We start from the raw sequence: 15,864 nt of genomic DNA on the forward strand, positions 1-15,864 counted from the left end.
CTCTGATTATGGCAAGCAAAGCAACCGCCAAAAAAGTCTAAGTAATTTGGAAATTTCTTAATATTTTCTTTAATAAATGGTATTTTTTGACATTTTGAATTTTTTACCATTCTATGCCTCTGCCTTTATATATAAATTAGCCTTTCTGAGTCCGCGAGAGGCTCTTCATTTATTTTTATTTATTTAATTTAAATTTATTTTAGAATTAAAAAAGATAATGGGTAGTTGTGTTCCATAAAAATAGGATCTATTATTTGATTTTTCTTTAAATTTTAATTTTTTTAATATGAAAAGTGTGAATTTACCATATTATCTTTATTTAATTAATAATTTCAATTCTTAATGTTTGCATTAATCAATGGTATTTTTTGGTATTTTGAATGTTTCAATATTCTCTGTCTTTTGCCTCATATATATAGATTAAAGAAAATAGTAAATGTAATTCATCCAAAGAAGGAGGATACGCACCTCGACAAAAGTGATAATGAGAAGCATTGGCAAATCGTTTCTCTAGGATCATCCATAGTGCATGAGGATGAAGCCCCAACTGTATATGGCAATAAATCTTTAGAGATTCTTGAATTAAGCCAAACCATTACACTTGATCTCGATCCATCCATTTTTCAACCCTAAAATTAACTGAATACACCATACTAGCAAAGTATTTATTGAATTACTAATTAATCCTAATATATTTCAAATGCCCTCTAGTCACCACAATTTATGATTTTGACAATTGACACAAATAAGCGATTTATGATTTTGACAATTGACGCAAATATGTTTATATGATTTGAAATTCAAACATGACATAGGCAGGTGTAATGGGAACATCACACAAGGTTTGCAAACTGGGAGCATATCCAAATTTTATTTCAAAGACCCACAAAACTCAACTAAAAGAGTTGATGATAAATTGAAAAAAGGAGAGGTGTGTACCAAAGCCAACATGCTCCATGAAGTGGTGCTTGGGCGACGACTTAGTCATTATCAAAGCACAACAAATATGGTATGCTTCAAAATTCCACAAACTATCTTCGTTCATATCAATTGTTTAACAATATTATTGGATCCTTTGTCGATCTCCAACAAAATTTCACCCAAGGCCTACAGTACCTTAAGGCAAAATCAAATCCATGTTGATCCCTACATTACTCCGGGGGTTACCAATCCCCTCGGGCAATCAATTGGGTTCATGTCGATCCCTACATCACTTTGGGGGTTACCAATCCCTGTGGATAATCAATTGGATTCATGCTGATCTCAACATCACCATGAGGTTACCAATCCTCTAGGGCGATCAATTGGGTCCATGTCGATTCCTACATCACCCCAAGGGTTACCAATTTCATAAAGACAATCAATTGGATCCATGCCAATCCCAACATCACACTGAGGTTACTAATCCTCTAGAGACGATCAATTGGGTCCATGTCGATCCTTATATCACCCTGGGGTTATCAATCATCTGGGGCCCATCAATCGAATCCATGCCAATCCTTACATCATCTCGAAGTCATCAATCTTCTCGAGCCCATCAATCGGATCCTTTTCCGATCCCAACTAAACTTCACCAAATTTGACAATACATATCACAACTCAAGGACTTGTGGATCAAGGATTTCTGAAGGCGATGCTTTACTCATGAATCTTTGCTTAGCCGTGGTCAAAAGGTAACAAACTTGGTTTGCTTCTAAATTCCAAAATTTATATTTCCTCATGTTCGTTAGTTAACAAATGTATTTATTATATTACTTGACACCTCTTGAAATCTCACATAAAACTAATTCCCACAATAAATATTTTCTCTCTCCACACCTGAGAATGAAACTTGTCTAAAGAGAGAAAATGGGCATGTGTGGGAGCAAAATTTACTCCATATGCAATAACCCACTACTCATGCATCCTAAATTTGGGGGAATAGAGAAAATCAAGTAACGTAACATCCATTATCCTGAATCATGAAAAAAGAAGAAGAGGAATGTGGGAGTTGGGGCCCAAGACTCCACTGCCTATAAAAGGCCAATTAACACAACACCCCGAAGGATGGAACAAATCAGGTTCAATATTATTCTAATTTCTCCTGCGATTATACTCTTACTGACTTGAGCATCGGAGTGTTTTTTTGCAAGTACTCCCCTCATTCATTGATGGCAATTGAAATGGTGTCCGACTTCTCAACATGGAAATCAAATTACTTGTTGGAGGACATGAAATTTTCCGCTCCAACAGACTATCGCGCCCTCTAAATATGAAAGGTTCAAAAAGACCCCAAAAAAAAAAAAAAAAAAAAAAACACCTAGATTCCAAGATGCTAATTAAATACCCCAAAAGTTTCAAGCCCATTTGGAAATGCTTTAAAATCCGAGTACACTCCATAGAACTTTGAAGACTCTCTCCAGAACCTATCCGCCTTGATTTGAATTTTTACAACGGCACACCATTTGATTTTTTAAAAAGACATAATGAGTTCGGGCCGGAGCAGCCGGAAGAAGAAGGATGCAGCAGTTGCTGCCAATAAAAGACCGCCAGCAGCAGCGTCTCCTCCGCAAAGGCAAACGCAGAGGCGACGGCAATCGGCTAAGGAACCAGAAATACAAGACATAGAAGACTTGTTCTTCAGCGAAGAGGAGGCCCAGAGAATTCGGCAGGCTCTGTTGGAATGGTACGGCCTCAACCGCAGAGAGCTCCCTTGGAGAGAAGCAGAGGAGGACGTGGAGCGAAGAGCCTACAGAGTGTGGGTCTCGGAGGTGATGCTGCAACAGACGAGGGTTCAGACTGTTGTTCAATACTTTCATCGTTGGATGAGCAAATGGCCCACCATTCACCACCTCGCCCAGGCTTCTCTTGAGGTCTCTACCTTCACATTTCACTTTCTGATTAACCTTATTCCAATCTTTTGCTTTCACATTCACGTTTGAAATGAAGAAGTCCCAAAGGGAACTGCTTAAGCTTCTTTTGTGAGAAGCAATTTTATTAGAAGCAAGTTGAAATTTTTACTAAAAATCCAAGTGCTTATTGGAAAAAGAACCTATCTTTTTTCTTCCATAGAAAAAGCACCTTTCTTCAGTAAGCGCTTTGAAGTTTTTGTGCGAAACGCTTTGAGAAAGTAACACTTGCAGTCTTTTGCAGGAGGTGAATGAATTGTGGGCGGGTTTGGGCTACTACCGACGGGCGCGATTTCTTTTGGAGGTGCTTTCTGCTCATAGGCTATAGAAAAATCCTTTTACTTAGTGTATCATATTTATTAGTCATTCTGCTGCTTCATGACCAACTGATTTGGAAACAAACGAACCTTGATGTTTATCCATCTATAATCTGTTTGAAACACTTTGATGATCTTTCGTCACACTGTAATGACTATGAGTTGTGAACTTATAATGATTCTGAGACTGCCTTCCATGCAGGATGATTCTGTCTTCATCTTGTATATTCTAGTTTTACAATGAAGGCCTTTGGACCTTTTCTTGTTCAAATTTTTTTGCTGTTCTCAATGATCTCATTTGAGAATAATGTATCTCATCTTATAACAAAAAAGGAACAAATTTGAAAATAACAAGCAATTTTTCTTTGTGAAAAGAAAACATGCCCTTGTTTCAATCTGTTTGTTCAATTGTTAGGGAGCTAGGATGATTGTTGCAGAAGAAGTTCAATTTCCTAAAACAGTTTCTCAACTGCGAAAAGTTCGGGGAATCGGAGACTATACAGCTGGAGCAATAGCCTCAATCGCATTTAAAGAGGTGAGTAACTTCTGTGATATGTCTGACTCAGAGAGAAAGTTTCTATGATATTTGTTTAATCAAGAAACAGCATTTTATAAGAGTTATTATATCAGGTGGTTCCTGTGGTTGATGGAAATGTAGTAAGGGTGATTGCTAGACTAAAGGCTGTTTCTGCCAATCCAAAAGACTCTTCGACTGTCAAGAAATTTTGGTGAGCTTTTCTTTTATAGAATAACTGTTTGTTCTTTTATAGGATTTGAACTTAATTCCTCTTTTAAAGAGGAAGAAACTTTTGGTCACCATTTCTTTTCCATCGAGTAAAATATATGTTCTCTGCTTAAAGTATGGTTTATCCTTATCTGTACAATTCTTAACAGATCATGAAGGTTTTCAGTAGTGTTGATTTAGACATATTCATGCTGCTTGCATTATGCCGTTAAATCTCCTTTCATTTTATTCTAATTGTAATATAATTTAAGAAACACATTTTCTTCTTCCATTTGTTAATGATATAAAATGTAAGGGAATAATGTCAATCAATGTTTCTTTTCAACTTTTCCCGAACTTAGGTGTGGCAAAAAATTCGACATGTTTGCGTCACACCTCAAGTTGGTATGGTTCAAATTGATGTGTTTGAAATTCAGAAAATGATGCCATGGGGCGTGTGTGTGTGTGTGTGTGTGTATATATATATATTCAAAATTTGCCAATCATCACTTTCTGATTTTCACATGTATGTGAACAGGAAACTAGCAGCTCAGTTAGTTGACCCTTTCCAACCTGGGGAATTCAATCAGGCTCTCATGGAGCTTGGTGCAACTGTATGTACCCCATTGAGTCCAAGTTGTCATTCATGTCCTGTATCAATCCAATGTTGTGCACTATCAATCTCTAGAGCTGATAGTTCAGTGCTGGTTACAGATTATCCAGTTAAGGTCGTAAAGGCCAAACAGAGACATGATTTTTCTGCCGTATGTGTTGTGCAAATATTAGGAGATGAGGAACTGTCAGAGGGACACCGAACCAACAATGGGTTTCTTCTTGTAAAACGGCCTGATGAAGGGTTGCTTGCTGGCCTCTGGGAGTTCCCGTCTGTCTTGCTGGCTGGAGAAGCTGACTTGGTCACTAGGAGAAAGGCAATTGACCAATATTTGAATAAACATTTTAGACTTAACCCCAGAAACACCTGTGACATAGTTTCCAGGGAATATGTTGGAGAAAATATCCATGTTTTCACTCACATTCGTCTCAAGATGTATGTGGAATTGTTGGTGTTACATCTGAAAGGTTTGATCTATGTCTCTATCTCTTCCCACATGTTGGTAAATTCAATGAACTGTTTCAGAGAAGTATTTGAGAGGCAGCTTGAGGTCAAAGCTGCTGCACACTTGTTTATTAATTCATTAATCTTAAATCACTGGAACCAAAGAATTAAGATTTATCAGAGTAACATTTTATTAGTTATAGTTGTACAACCTTGCTTCTGGGGATATTCTTATCATAGTTTACTTTTCCTTGTTATGAAGGTGGGATGAAGGACCTGGTTAGCAAGCAGGGCAAAGAAACTGTGCCCTGGAAATGTGTGGACGCCGAGGTCCTTTCAAGCATGGGATTGACATCTGGTGTAAGAAAGGTGATGTCATACTTCCACAAGTCAAAGGTCCATTGTACAAATTTTTTGGGCCGTTTTTTCATTTCTTAGTTTGGATGATAAAAATCATGTTTAGTCCCCCTTTTGAAATACTTTTTTATACTAAAGAAGTGATTCTATCAGACATATATGGCTTCATTTTGCTTATTTGATTTTGTTTACATTGTCAATTGAATTTTGTCAAAATCGACTTCAGGAAGATAAACACGGTGGCCCTTAGCTCTAAGTAAAAACTTGAATGTCCAACTAATCTTATATTAGCACCAAAAGAATATGATGAAACAGTTGTTGAATTATTTCTTCTAGTACAGACCTTTTTTTGTTAATTATAAAAATCTTTTTACATACTCTCTGGTTGTGTTAATTGAATCCCGGTGCAGGTTTACACTATGGTTCAAAAATTTAAGCGAGAAACGGTTGCCCTATGATCCTGCCTTGGAAAGCATGTAAAGCGTCTTGAACGAAATAGAATATTCCTGGAGTAGGACTGCACTGTTTTGTTTGGACATGCGTAACTGAGAAAGAGATCAAGCAGAAGACAAACCCAGAAAGCCAACCTGAGGAAATTTCAATTTCTATGTGGGTCAATTATCGCTTGTTTTGTAAGCTACTCCTTGTAGGTGCTTTCCAAGCACAGAACAGATTATAGTCTGTTTTAATTTTACATGTTGTGATTTATCAATGCAAGCCACAGTTTGTGCTTCAATGCCTTTCTAATTTTTACCTATCTGCATATGAATGTTCAATTAGGGATGAGCAGATGAGAGTGTGGATATCTTTTATTTTAGTAACATGAGATAATTTATAGCTATCCATAACTGAAGCTGATTATTCCTTGGCTTTTTTTTTTCTTTTTTTTTGGGTTGGAGCAGATGCTCTATAATGATTGTTCCTTGCCTGATAATAAACTTGTGACTCTATGGAAATAGTAGAAAGATTAGAAAATCCAGAAAAATAAAAGGTAAACCAGAAATGAAAGTGTTCAACCCATTCAGAATCACAAAGGTAAAACCATCCAGAACATTATATGTATTTGTCACATTTTGTGTCTCTAACTAACATTTCTGAAGAGTGTAAATAAATTTTGAACCATATTCAAAATGGATTCATACCTTCCTTCCTCATTGTAATACATCTACTCAGACTGGACTTTCTAGTCTGCATAACCTCGAATAAACTAAGGCATCGAATTCATCGTAGGAAAAAAAAAAAGGGACAAAAAAATTTTACATGCTAAGTACCAATTGATAACTCTGAGATCCAAAGTCATGACCCTAACAACCAGAGGAAAGTTGGGCCAAACTCTCCCCTCCCTCAAGTGCAATTGGGTTCAATTCACGTGAGAGACAATCTTGAGACTCCCCCCTCCCCCTCCCTAGCAAAGGACAAAAAAACAACCAGAGGACTAGAACATGATACAAAGTTTTGGCAATTGACTCAATCTAGACTTCTATACAGAGATGAAGATTTCGAACAAAATTAATACAGAAAATGAAGAGTCAAAGACCGATTCAAAACTTAAACATGTTTGAGATCCAAGCGCATCTGCAAATTCAGTTTTGCTCTCTAAAATACAAGAACAAATTTACCTATACTAAAGTTTACGGGACATGACAGTTAAAGCAGAGCCAAAAGAGGAGTAAGACCACAGAGCTCAGTCCTCGTCATCTTTCTCTTTAGTCTGATTTTAGCACACACAATTAGGCATGACCAAATCAAAGTGTAGTAATGCCCTTAATTTTGAATTAGGTGAGATAATATAAGGTAAGAAAATTGACAAAACAATCATGTATATTTTAATAGCATCTAACATGGCTGCATAGGTGGACGACCAACTCATTAAACTATATCAGTTTTTTAGGAGATAGCCCTGGGCACAAATATACATATCTATATTATTTTTAAAAACTATAATATATAAATATTATGTTAGGTCCAAACTAATTATGGTGTGTTTACTAATTAAGAATTGAATTCTACCTATAGAGGATTCATTTACTAATTAAGAATTGAATTCCACATATAAAGGATTCCTGCGTTTACTTCACATCAATGAATTAAAAAGTAAATGGGGCCCATACAAAATTAGGAATTGAATTCCTTATTTTGGAGGAATTCAATTCTTGGATAAGAGGTGGTATTCTAATTTTTGTAGAAGTTACTAACCCATTATGGATTTTTTTTTTTACCTATTATATCCTCACACAATTTTAAAATTCTAAATTTGCCATCTACTTTAACCCAGCAATGAGGACATATTAGTAATTAGCACCACTCAGACCCCAATTCTATAGGAATACGAAATCTAACTCTCCTCAATCCATATGGTTTAGTAAACAACTTTAATAGGAATCCGAAATCTAATTCTCCTCAATCCAACTCCTCCTCAATTCAATTCCTTCTAATCCAATTATGGATTAGTAAACATGCCATTATTGTAAATGTAAAAAAACTTACCTAATCATTCAATTCAAAACAAAAAAGAGGAAACTCAATAAAGGCCCACTCATTGTAAAAACAAAAAACTTGCCCAGTTACTCAATTCAAAATAAAAAAGAGGAAACTTAATAAAGACCCAATTTTTTTTTTTAACTTATAGCTTAAATCAATTAACCTAGTTGAATCAATTAGGAAATTGAAAAGGACATGGTAGAAAAACTTGATTATGTAAAGTTAATTGATACTTCTGAATCGAAAATATAAGACGAGTGATATTGAAGTGATGTTTTGATGCGTTTTTTAAAGTTGTTGTGTAAATTACATTTTGATTGTTTCTTTTATGTTACAATTGTGAATTTGAGTTCATATATTTTTTTTTTAAAACTTACTAAAGAAAAAAAATAACATAAATATACATATAGAGTATAAGGGCCTATTTAGGATGTTCGCCTAGGGCCTCCAAAATGTAGAACCGCCACTGATTTCCTATTATTTTCATTAATTGGAAAACTTAAGCATAATGTTAGCCTCCCCCAATTCCCTATCTCCCTCCTTCCTCTCCTCTTCCCAGTGCCAGCCAGCGCTCCACGGGATCTCTGCCCCTCTCCACTCCCTCCTCCTTGGTTTTGTCGTTAATTATAGCCATAGTCCGACCTTAAAAAAATATGGTAAGCAGAACATTACTCTTTACATGTAGATGAAATTTAGGTCATAAATACATTACAAAGTAAAAATTCAACAAACGAACTAGCAAATGGTCCAGCGATACTTCTCATCTCAATATTAGAAGAGCACCCAAACTACGCCATTTTCTCCAAAGTGATCCAACGAAGCCCAACAAAACCGGCCTAAGGTTCATAACAACCACATTGGGTTTTTCCAGCCACCACAATCATCCACCCACCCACAATAGAGTTTCATCATATCCAACATTAATCTCACAACACCATTTTAGCGTATACCGGTCACCCCAAACCACAACTTTTCCATTTTTATCATCAAGCTTGTCTTCTTTTTTCTCAATCCTTATCAACTCCATGTCCCTGGACCAATATTTTCTCACCACAACGCTACCACTTTCTGATACAAAGACCGTACTTAAACTCCTAGGGCGCTCTGGTGGGCCGAAAATCTTGAACTTAAAGAGCTTATTCCATGATTCAAGCACGCCATATTCTGTCATGACCCAGAAATCAATAGAGTCACAATCACAAGGCTTGTGTTGTAATGCACACAGGCATCCTTCAAGAAGCCCTAGACATTGGAAAGGCATATCGTCAAGTTCGCAAGTAACAGGCAGAGGCACCTTCCGAAACTCCTCCTTGGCCAAATCAAAAGCAAACATATACAGTTGGTGATTCGGGAGCCAATGTAGTGCCTCATTTAAAAGAGTCCCATTATCATTTTGCATGGCTATGGACTGATCATCAGGGCCTTTCATCCTCTTCCAAACGTTGGCTCTCAATGAGAAGATCGCAACCTCCCCCTTGAAAATCAAATCAGTGACTACCACAAGTTTATAGTCGTCAATAGCCGATACGTACCCGAAACCATAACAATCATGCAGAATACTCATTTTAATTCTTGGCCACAAACCAAAGGAACCTGTGTTAGATAATGTCTTGGACAATCCGGTTGATGGGTTCCAGATATAAAACTTTTCGTGAACACCAATGGCACATACCAAGCCGTTGCACGAGCCCAGTATCTTGGCACCATCTTCCAGCTTAAATGGGCTGACGAGCTTCCTTACTGAAGAATTGTCTCCAAACGATGGCGCTTCCAAGTCTAAGGATTCAAGTTGAGAGTCAGTTGAGAGGAGGAGTCTGCGGTTGAGGGTTTTCTGCTTGGACGCTAATTTAAAATGGGATTGCGCGAATTCTAGGTCAGAGATTACTAAAGAATGCCACCGTTTCGAAACGCAACTGAATCGGATTAAAGATTTCACCGGCAGCCTCAAGAGAATATGCACAATAATATCATCAGGGAGGGTAGTAATCGCCATTGCCGTTGCTTACTCTTTTTTATTAGCTTTTGTTGGAAGGAACCCTAGATTTATATAGATATCTATTTGGTGGATTTTGATAAGAACTTTGCCTCTATAGATCGGGAAATAGATATATAATCTCCTGATTAAGAAATATGTAGGATGCGAAAACAAAAATAAAGAAACTAGGTCAGACAAAGAATTCCATGTGCCTTTAGGATTAGTGGGAGTTTGTCCGTATATATGAATTAATTCAGCTTCTCTATTTCACTTCATATATGTAACAGAAACCGCATAAAAATAAGGGTTTATTTCACTTTAGTACCTAGAATTCTCACTCTTAAGGCATGTTTGTCCATGCACTCTCAATTTTAACAATCATGTACCCTAGTCTTTTTAATTTTTTGCAATCTGGTTTCAACCATCAAAATTTATGTTAATTGCCTACGTGGTTGGGGCTGGGTCCCACCTATTTGCTTCTTTTGATGTAAGTTAAAGGGTATTTTTGGACAATTGGTGCCTTCCTGCCCAAACTTGCTAAAATGTGTCATAGGTTTTTAACAAAAGTACTTGGGGAAGACACCAATTGCTCGAAAATACCTTTCAACTGACATCGAAAGAAGCAAAAATGTGAGACCCATGCCTGCCACATAGACAATTAAAGGAGATTTTGACAGCCGAAACCATATTGCAAAAAATAAAAAAGATTAGGGTACATATGATTGTTAAAATTGAGGGTGCATGGACAAATATGCCTTAAGGGTGAAAATTCAGGGTATTAAATTGAAATTAACCTTAAAAATAAAGCCACTCACATGGCACATTACGAATACAAGACCAAATGATACAATATTAAACTTACTAAAAAACTAAAAGAGGAGGAAGCATTAAACTTTAACATTTATAGAAGAATATTTACTCCTACACCCGAGGTCTTCTCCCCTTCCCTCAATATAGCATGTATGTATAAAAAATAAAAAATAAAATTGGGTTTTGTCTCACTCGTATAAATCTAGGTTTGGTCTCTCTTGGTACTAGAAAGAGAAAGAGAGACTGAGACTGAGAGTTACGATGGGTCACCCGGGCATGGGGGCGGGGGAGGTTGGTAGGTACGGTCGTGCGGTGACTGGGATAAGGGTGGCGATTGTCATGGATGTTCCAGATGGAGATAGAGAATTAGGTTGGAGGTGCATTGGTGAGAGCGGCCGGTAGAATATGGGGTTCTGGGTTAGTTTTTTTATTTTTATTTTTATACTTTTTAAAGGAAATTCATTTTTTAAATATTTTTTTGTGCCACATCAGCATTAAAAATGGAATTTATATTTGCCACGTTAGCATTTAAATAGCTAACCAAAAATGGCATCATATGAATGCATTCCTGTCTTACAAGAGGATGATTATGGTTTTCCATAAAATGGCCAACCAAATATTTACCATCACATTTGTTCAACTTAATGGTCTTTGCTTCTGTCCGAGAATTTCTAGTCAAATAATCTCACTTATCTTTTGGTCGAAAACCCTCCTTGGAACAAACAAATATTCTTGAACTTATTTGATCAGCGTGCTTATTCCTGTTTTCTGTATCTCTTCTAATACTAAACCCAGCTCTTCGGCCATACTCATTGTAAAACTCATATGCAGCTTGTTGTCCATACCATATCTTGGCTTATAATCTAAATCATCTTCACCAATAATCATTGCTTCAATTGAATTATTCATTCTCAATCTATAAACAAACACAATAATGTTAATATATGATACAATTATTATAGTCAAATTTAGAACCGAGTAGATGGCACCAAAAGCATTGAAGCCCAACCCAAAAGCCATAAACACACAGAAAATAAATAATAAAAAGAGAAAGATATAGAACGTACAACTCACAAATATTACTCAAAACAACTTCATAACCACCACCAATTAGTGTCCGTTCAGAAAGAGGGTGGAGAAGCTGAAGCAAATGAAACGAAGGAAACAAAAGATGAGTAAAATAGTAGGAAAAGGGGAGACATCCAGTAAAAAAAACACTATAAAATTGCAGAGACTTTTCAGAAGAAGAAGAGAGAAGAGATAAAATACATGTGCAATAGGTTGGAGAAGCTGAGAGAAAGAAGTTAAAAAAAATAATAATAATAATAAAAAAGTCTAACGATGTTAAGTTTCCTTTAGGCATCTCTGGAAAGTTGGATTCTTTTTATTTATGAAAATGTGGTAGCATTTTATTGATTAAAAGGGATTAAACAAGTACAAAAGCCACACTTTGTCCTGGAGGATTAAGCGAGTATCTCAACTTATACAGGTTTATAGTTGTTAGACTAACTCTGTAGTCCTTGTCAATGAATTAGATTTTGATCCAAATCCAATCCGAATTCTATGTAATTAATAGGAAATGTATTAGACTTCTCAATCCGATATTCTGATTACATGTATATCAATCCGATAGCTCTCTTCATCTATATATGCCTTGTACATGTTGGATTTCTAGTCTTTTTTCCTGCCGTTCAAGCCCGCCATAATCATTGACCCACAATAGAGTCTCATCGTATTCAATCAAGTCACAAATCTGATGACACCCATTTACTCTATATCGGCCATCCCAAACCACAACCTCGTCATTTTTATCATCAAGCTTTTCTTTCATTTTCCTTTTCGGGAATGCTAGGCTTACCACATTTTTATACCACATTGTGTACCACCTTTCTAATAGAAGTGGAACTCACCAATACAATGGGGCATACTTCTATTAGAGAGGTGGTATATAATGTGGTATGAAAAATGTGGTAAGCCTAGCATTTTCTTTTTCTTCCCAATCCGTATCCACTCCATGTCTGTAGACGAACATTTGATCGCTACAACGTTAGCATTTTCAGTTACGAAGACCAGTTTGAAAGTCCAAGTGGAAATGGGCTTGCGATGGTCGAAAATCTTTAACCTAAAGATATTTGTCCAAGATTCAGGCACGTCATACTCTGTCATGACCCAGAAATCAATAGACTCACAAACATCAGACTTGCACCGCGATACACAAGCATCCCTCTAGAAGACCTACATGGTGGAAATACATATCGTCAAATTCACTAATTACAGGCAGAGGCACCTTCCGGAACTCCTCTTTCGCCAAATCAAAATCAAAGATAGTTTGTTCTGTATCTCGTTGGTGTTCGGAGAGCCAATGTAGTGCTTCATTTAAAAGAACCCCATGATGAGACTGCATGGGTTGGAACTGATCATCAGGGGCTTTAACCCCTTTCCAAACGTTGGCTGTCAATGAGAAGATGTCAACCTCTGTGGGAGCATATATTTTCGTCTCCAATCAGGGCACGCCACGTGGAAAAGAAGATTATCTCTTTAATTAATTAATTAAACCAGTTTATCTGGCTAATTAATTAATTGGGATAAATATCTTAATTAATATGATATTATCTTTATTTAAAGAGATAATATCATTAATTAAGATATTATCCTAATAAAGAGAAGATAATATCATTTAAATCAGATATTATCTTTTTAAGAGATAATATCATTTAATTCAGATATTATCTTCTTAAGAGATAATATATATTTAATTCAGATATTATCAGGCCCAACTGGATTCCTACGAAACCCTAGCCCCGAGGCTCCTATAAATAGACGACCTCATTCATCATTCAAGGTACATCTAAACCTACTCCTTATACCCGAGAAATACCCGAAGCTCTCTCTCCCTCTCCACTCTCCATATTTTCTCCCTACGGCTCCGGCCACCACACACGGCTCCGGCCACCCGGTTTACACCCTACATAAAACTCCGTACCCTTTGCTTAGCTATTGTTTTCCTACAAACACTCGAACTAACTTAGGCATCGGAGGGCCTTTGGCCAACACCCCCCGGGTGTGGTCTATTTACTCCAGTCTTTTTTACAGGAATCGAGGAAGAGAGAGAAGGAAGATCGAAGGTTAAAGGATCTAGAAGCGAATATTCTCCCGTGAGATTATTTGCACAAACATTTGGTGCTTTCATTGAGAGTGCGAGTTATACTCAACGCGTGCTCAAGGAATCCGTTCCTCCTATTTTCCAATCCACCGAAGCCTTCCAAACAACCATGGTTGGAAGCAAGCGCACGAGGAGCAAAACCGCCGCTATGGCTCAATCCGTGACGGCCCAAAGCTACTCCTCCCACGATCCCGCGATCGACATGGCGGCCCCACCACGATCCCGCGATCGACATGGCGGCCCCACCACCTCTCGCCGCCATGAACCCTCAACAGCCACCCCGTGTGACTGGAACCACCGCACTGGCCTCCACCGCCATTGTACCATCTCAAGGCCCCATGGCCGGACCTAGCCACCTTCATAGCACCACCGTTGAGCATGGTGGAACCTCACATCCAATTGGGCTCACTACCACCGCCGACTTTGGCCCAATCTCGGGGCAACTTCAACCATTCCCTCCATTGCCTCCACGCTCGACGCATGCTCCCACGCACACATCCAACGAAAACCTAGCCCGTGTGCAATTGGGCTCTACACATTTCTCTCCTCCCGATCCACGAAGTCAAGTAGACCTTAATCTGAGAGTTGACCAGCTAACTCAGAGAATGGACGACCAAAACAATTTGATGAGGCAATTCCTCAATCAAATAAACTTGGCTCAAAACCTTGGCCTTGGACAACAGGGCGAAGAGAGAAGGATAAACGAACCCGCCGATAGGCAGTTCGGTGGGAACCAAGCAGGTCGAGCAGGAGTAAGTAGACAAGGAAATGCGCAACAACGAGATCAGCTCGCGGACATGTCGCAAGCATCCGCAAGCCACACTCAGAGCAGACGAAGTTTCCCACCTCGATTGAATTTAAGGACCAACGTGCGCGATAGGCTGGGCCCAATACCTGACATCCAAGCTCGCCTGGGCCCGCAGGAAGACGTTCAGGAAAGGCTAGGCTCCCAAGGAGGTCAACTTGACGGCCATCGAGACGAGGATCGAGAAGAAAGGCGCTCTGCTGCTCACTCACAGAGAAACATTCACGAAAGGATAGTCCCCCAGGGAGGCCAACTCGACAATCATCACAATGAGGACCGTGAAGAAAGGCGCTCCGCTACTCGCTCTCGAAGAACCAATTCTCGTCGCCAAACTACTGGAAATCCTTCACAAGCGCAGTCCACCAACACGCCGCCTAGACAGCGCAACCGAGAAGGTCGACCCTCGCAAGCCAATGACGAAGTCAATCAGCATCGTCTAAATCACGAAGGTCATCAACATGACCGACTAGCCATGCGTGCAGAAGACGTTGAGAAGCTTGTGAATAACCGACTTCGAGACTTAAAGATTGGCAGAAATTTTGAAGATGCACTACGCATTGAGGTAGACCAAGCAAACTCCTCACCTTTCACTGCCAAAATCGAGCAGGCTGCTCCCCCAAAAAGATTCTCAACGCCCTCTTTCACATGCTTCAAAGGCGATTCCGACCCCGAAAGTCATCTGAAGCATTTCAAGAGCCTTATGATCCTCTACAAAGCCGAAGACGCGCTAATGTGCAAGGTGTTTGCAATGACTTTGCGAGGAGCAGCTCAGGATTGGTTCCATACCCTGCCATCCGGGTCGATCAACAGCTTCAAGGAGCTTACTTACGTCTTCACTAAAGAATACACTTCTTATCGGACGATCAAGAAGAACCCTGACCATCTGTTCAACCTGCGCAAGAAGCCCGAGGAATCCCTTCGAGATTACATCAAGAGGTTCAAAGCAGAAAAGGCCAACATCGTAGGGTGCGATGACCAAATCGCATCCTCTGCATTCAAGAAAGGTCTTCCAGCAGAACATGACTTATACCGCGAGCTGACTATCACTCCCAGCCAGACTCTTGCAGAGGTCTTCGCGACCGCAGAACGCTACGCACTCTGGGATGACGATCGAATCGCCGCGAAGAAGTCCACTGAGCAGGAAGACCGACCGGCTAAACGGGCAGAACAAAGAGGCGACAGGCTTGGCAGCAGGGACAAAGACAAAGGCAGGCCACGCCCACAAAGAGAAGCTGCGACGAAAGAGAACTACACCAAGTTCTCTATCCCCATACATCAAATTTTAGC

At 38.8% G+C, this 15,864-nt stretch overlaps 2 protein-coding genes across 2 annotated transcripts; one reads left to right on the top strand and one right to left on the bottom strand.

The window, feature by feature from the left end:
* On the top strand, positions 1,974-6,077 carry LOC18773256 (adenine DNA glycosylase). The gene is made up of 7 exons (XM_020565254.1): positions 1,974-2,852; positions 3,133-3,192; positions 3,621-3,740; positions 3,836-3,933; positions 4,468-5,009; positions 5,249-5,355; positions 5,754-6,077. The coding sequence occupies exons 1-7, from the start codon at positions 2,466-2,468 to the stop codon at positions 5,799-5,801; spliced, it is 1,362 nt and encodes a 453-aa protein (XP_020420843.1). The 5' UTR covers positions 1,974-2,465; the 3' UTR covers positions 5,802-6,077.
* Positions 8,705-9,817, bottom strand: LOC18773219 (F-box/kelch-repeat protein At3g23880). The gene has a single exon (XM_007208519.1). The coding sequence runs from the start codon at positions 9,815-9,817 to the stop codon at positions 8,705-8,707; it is 1,113 nt and encodes a 370-aa protein (XP_007208581.1).

The sequence above is a fragment of the Prunus persica genome, chromosome G6 (assembly GCF_000346465.2).
Source record: "Prunus persica cultivar Lovell chromosome G6, Prunus_persica_NCBIv2, whole genome shotgun sequence".
NCBI lineage: Eukaryota > Viridiplantae > Streptophyta > Magnoliopsida > Rosales > Rosaceae > Prunus > Prunus persica.

Excerpts from the sequence above, each read along its gene's own strand:
- LOC18773256 (XM_020565254.1), top strand. The coding sequence starts at position 2,466 with ATGAGTTCGGGCCGGAGCAGCCGGAAGAAGAAGGATGCAGCAGTTGCT. Across the intron at positions 3,193-3,620 it reads GGGCGCGATTTCTTTTGGAG|GGAGCTAGGATGATTGTTGC; the intron begins GTGCTTTCTGCT and ends TTCAATTGTTAG. Across the intron at positions 5,356-5,753 it reads TGACATCTGGTGTAAGAAAG|GTTTACACTATGGTTCAAAA; the intron begins GTGATGTCATAC and ends ATCCCGGTGCAG.
- LOC18773219 (XM_007208519.1), bottom strand. The coding sequence starts at position 9,817 with ATGGCGATTACTACCCTCCCTGATGATATTATTGTGCATATTCTCTTG.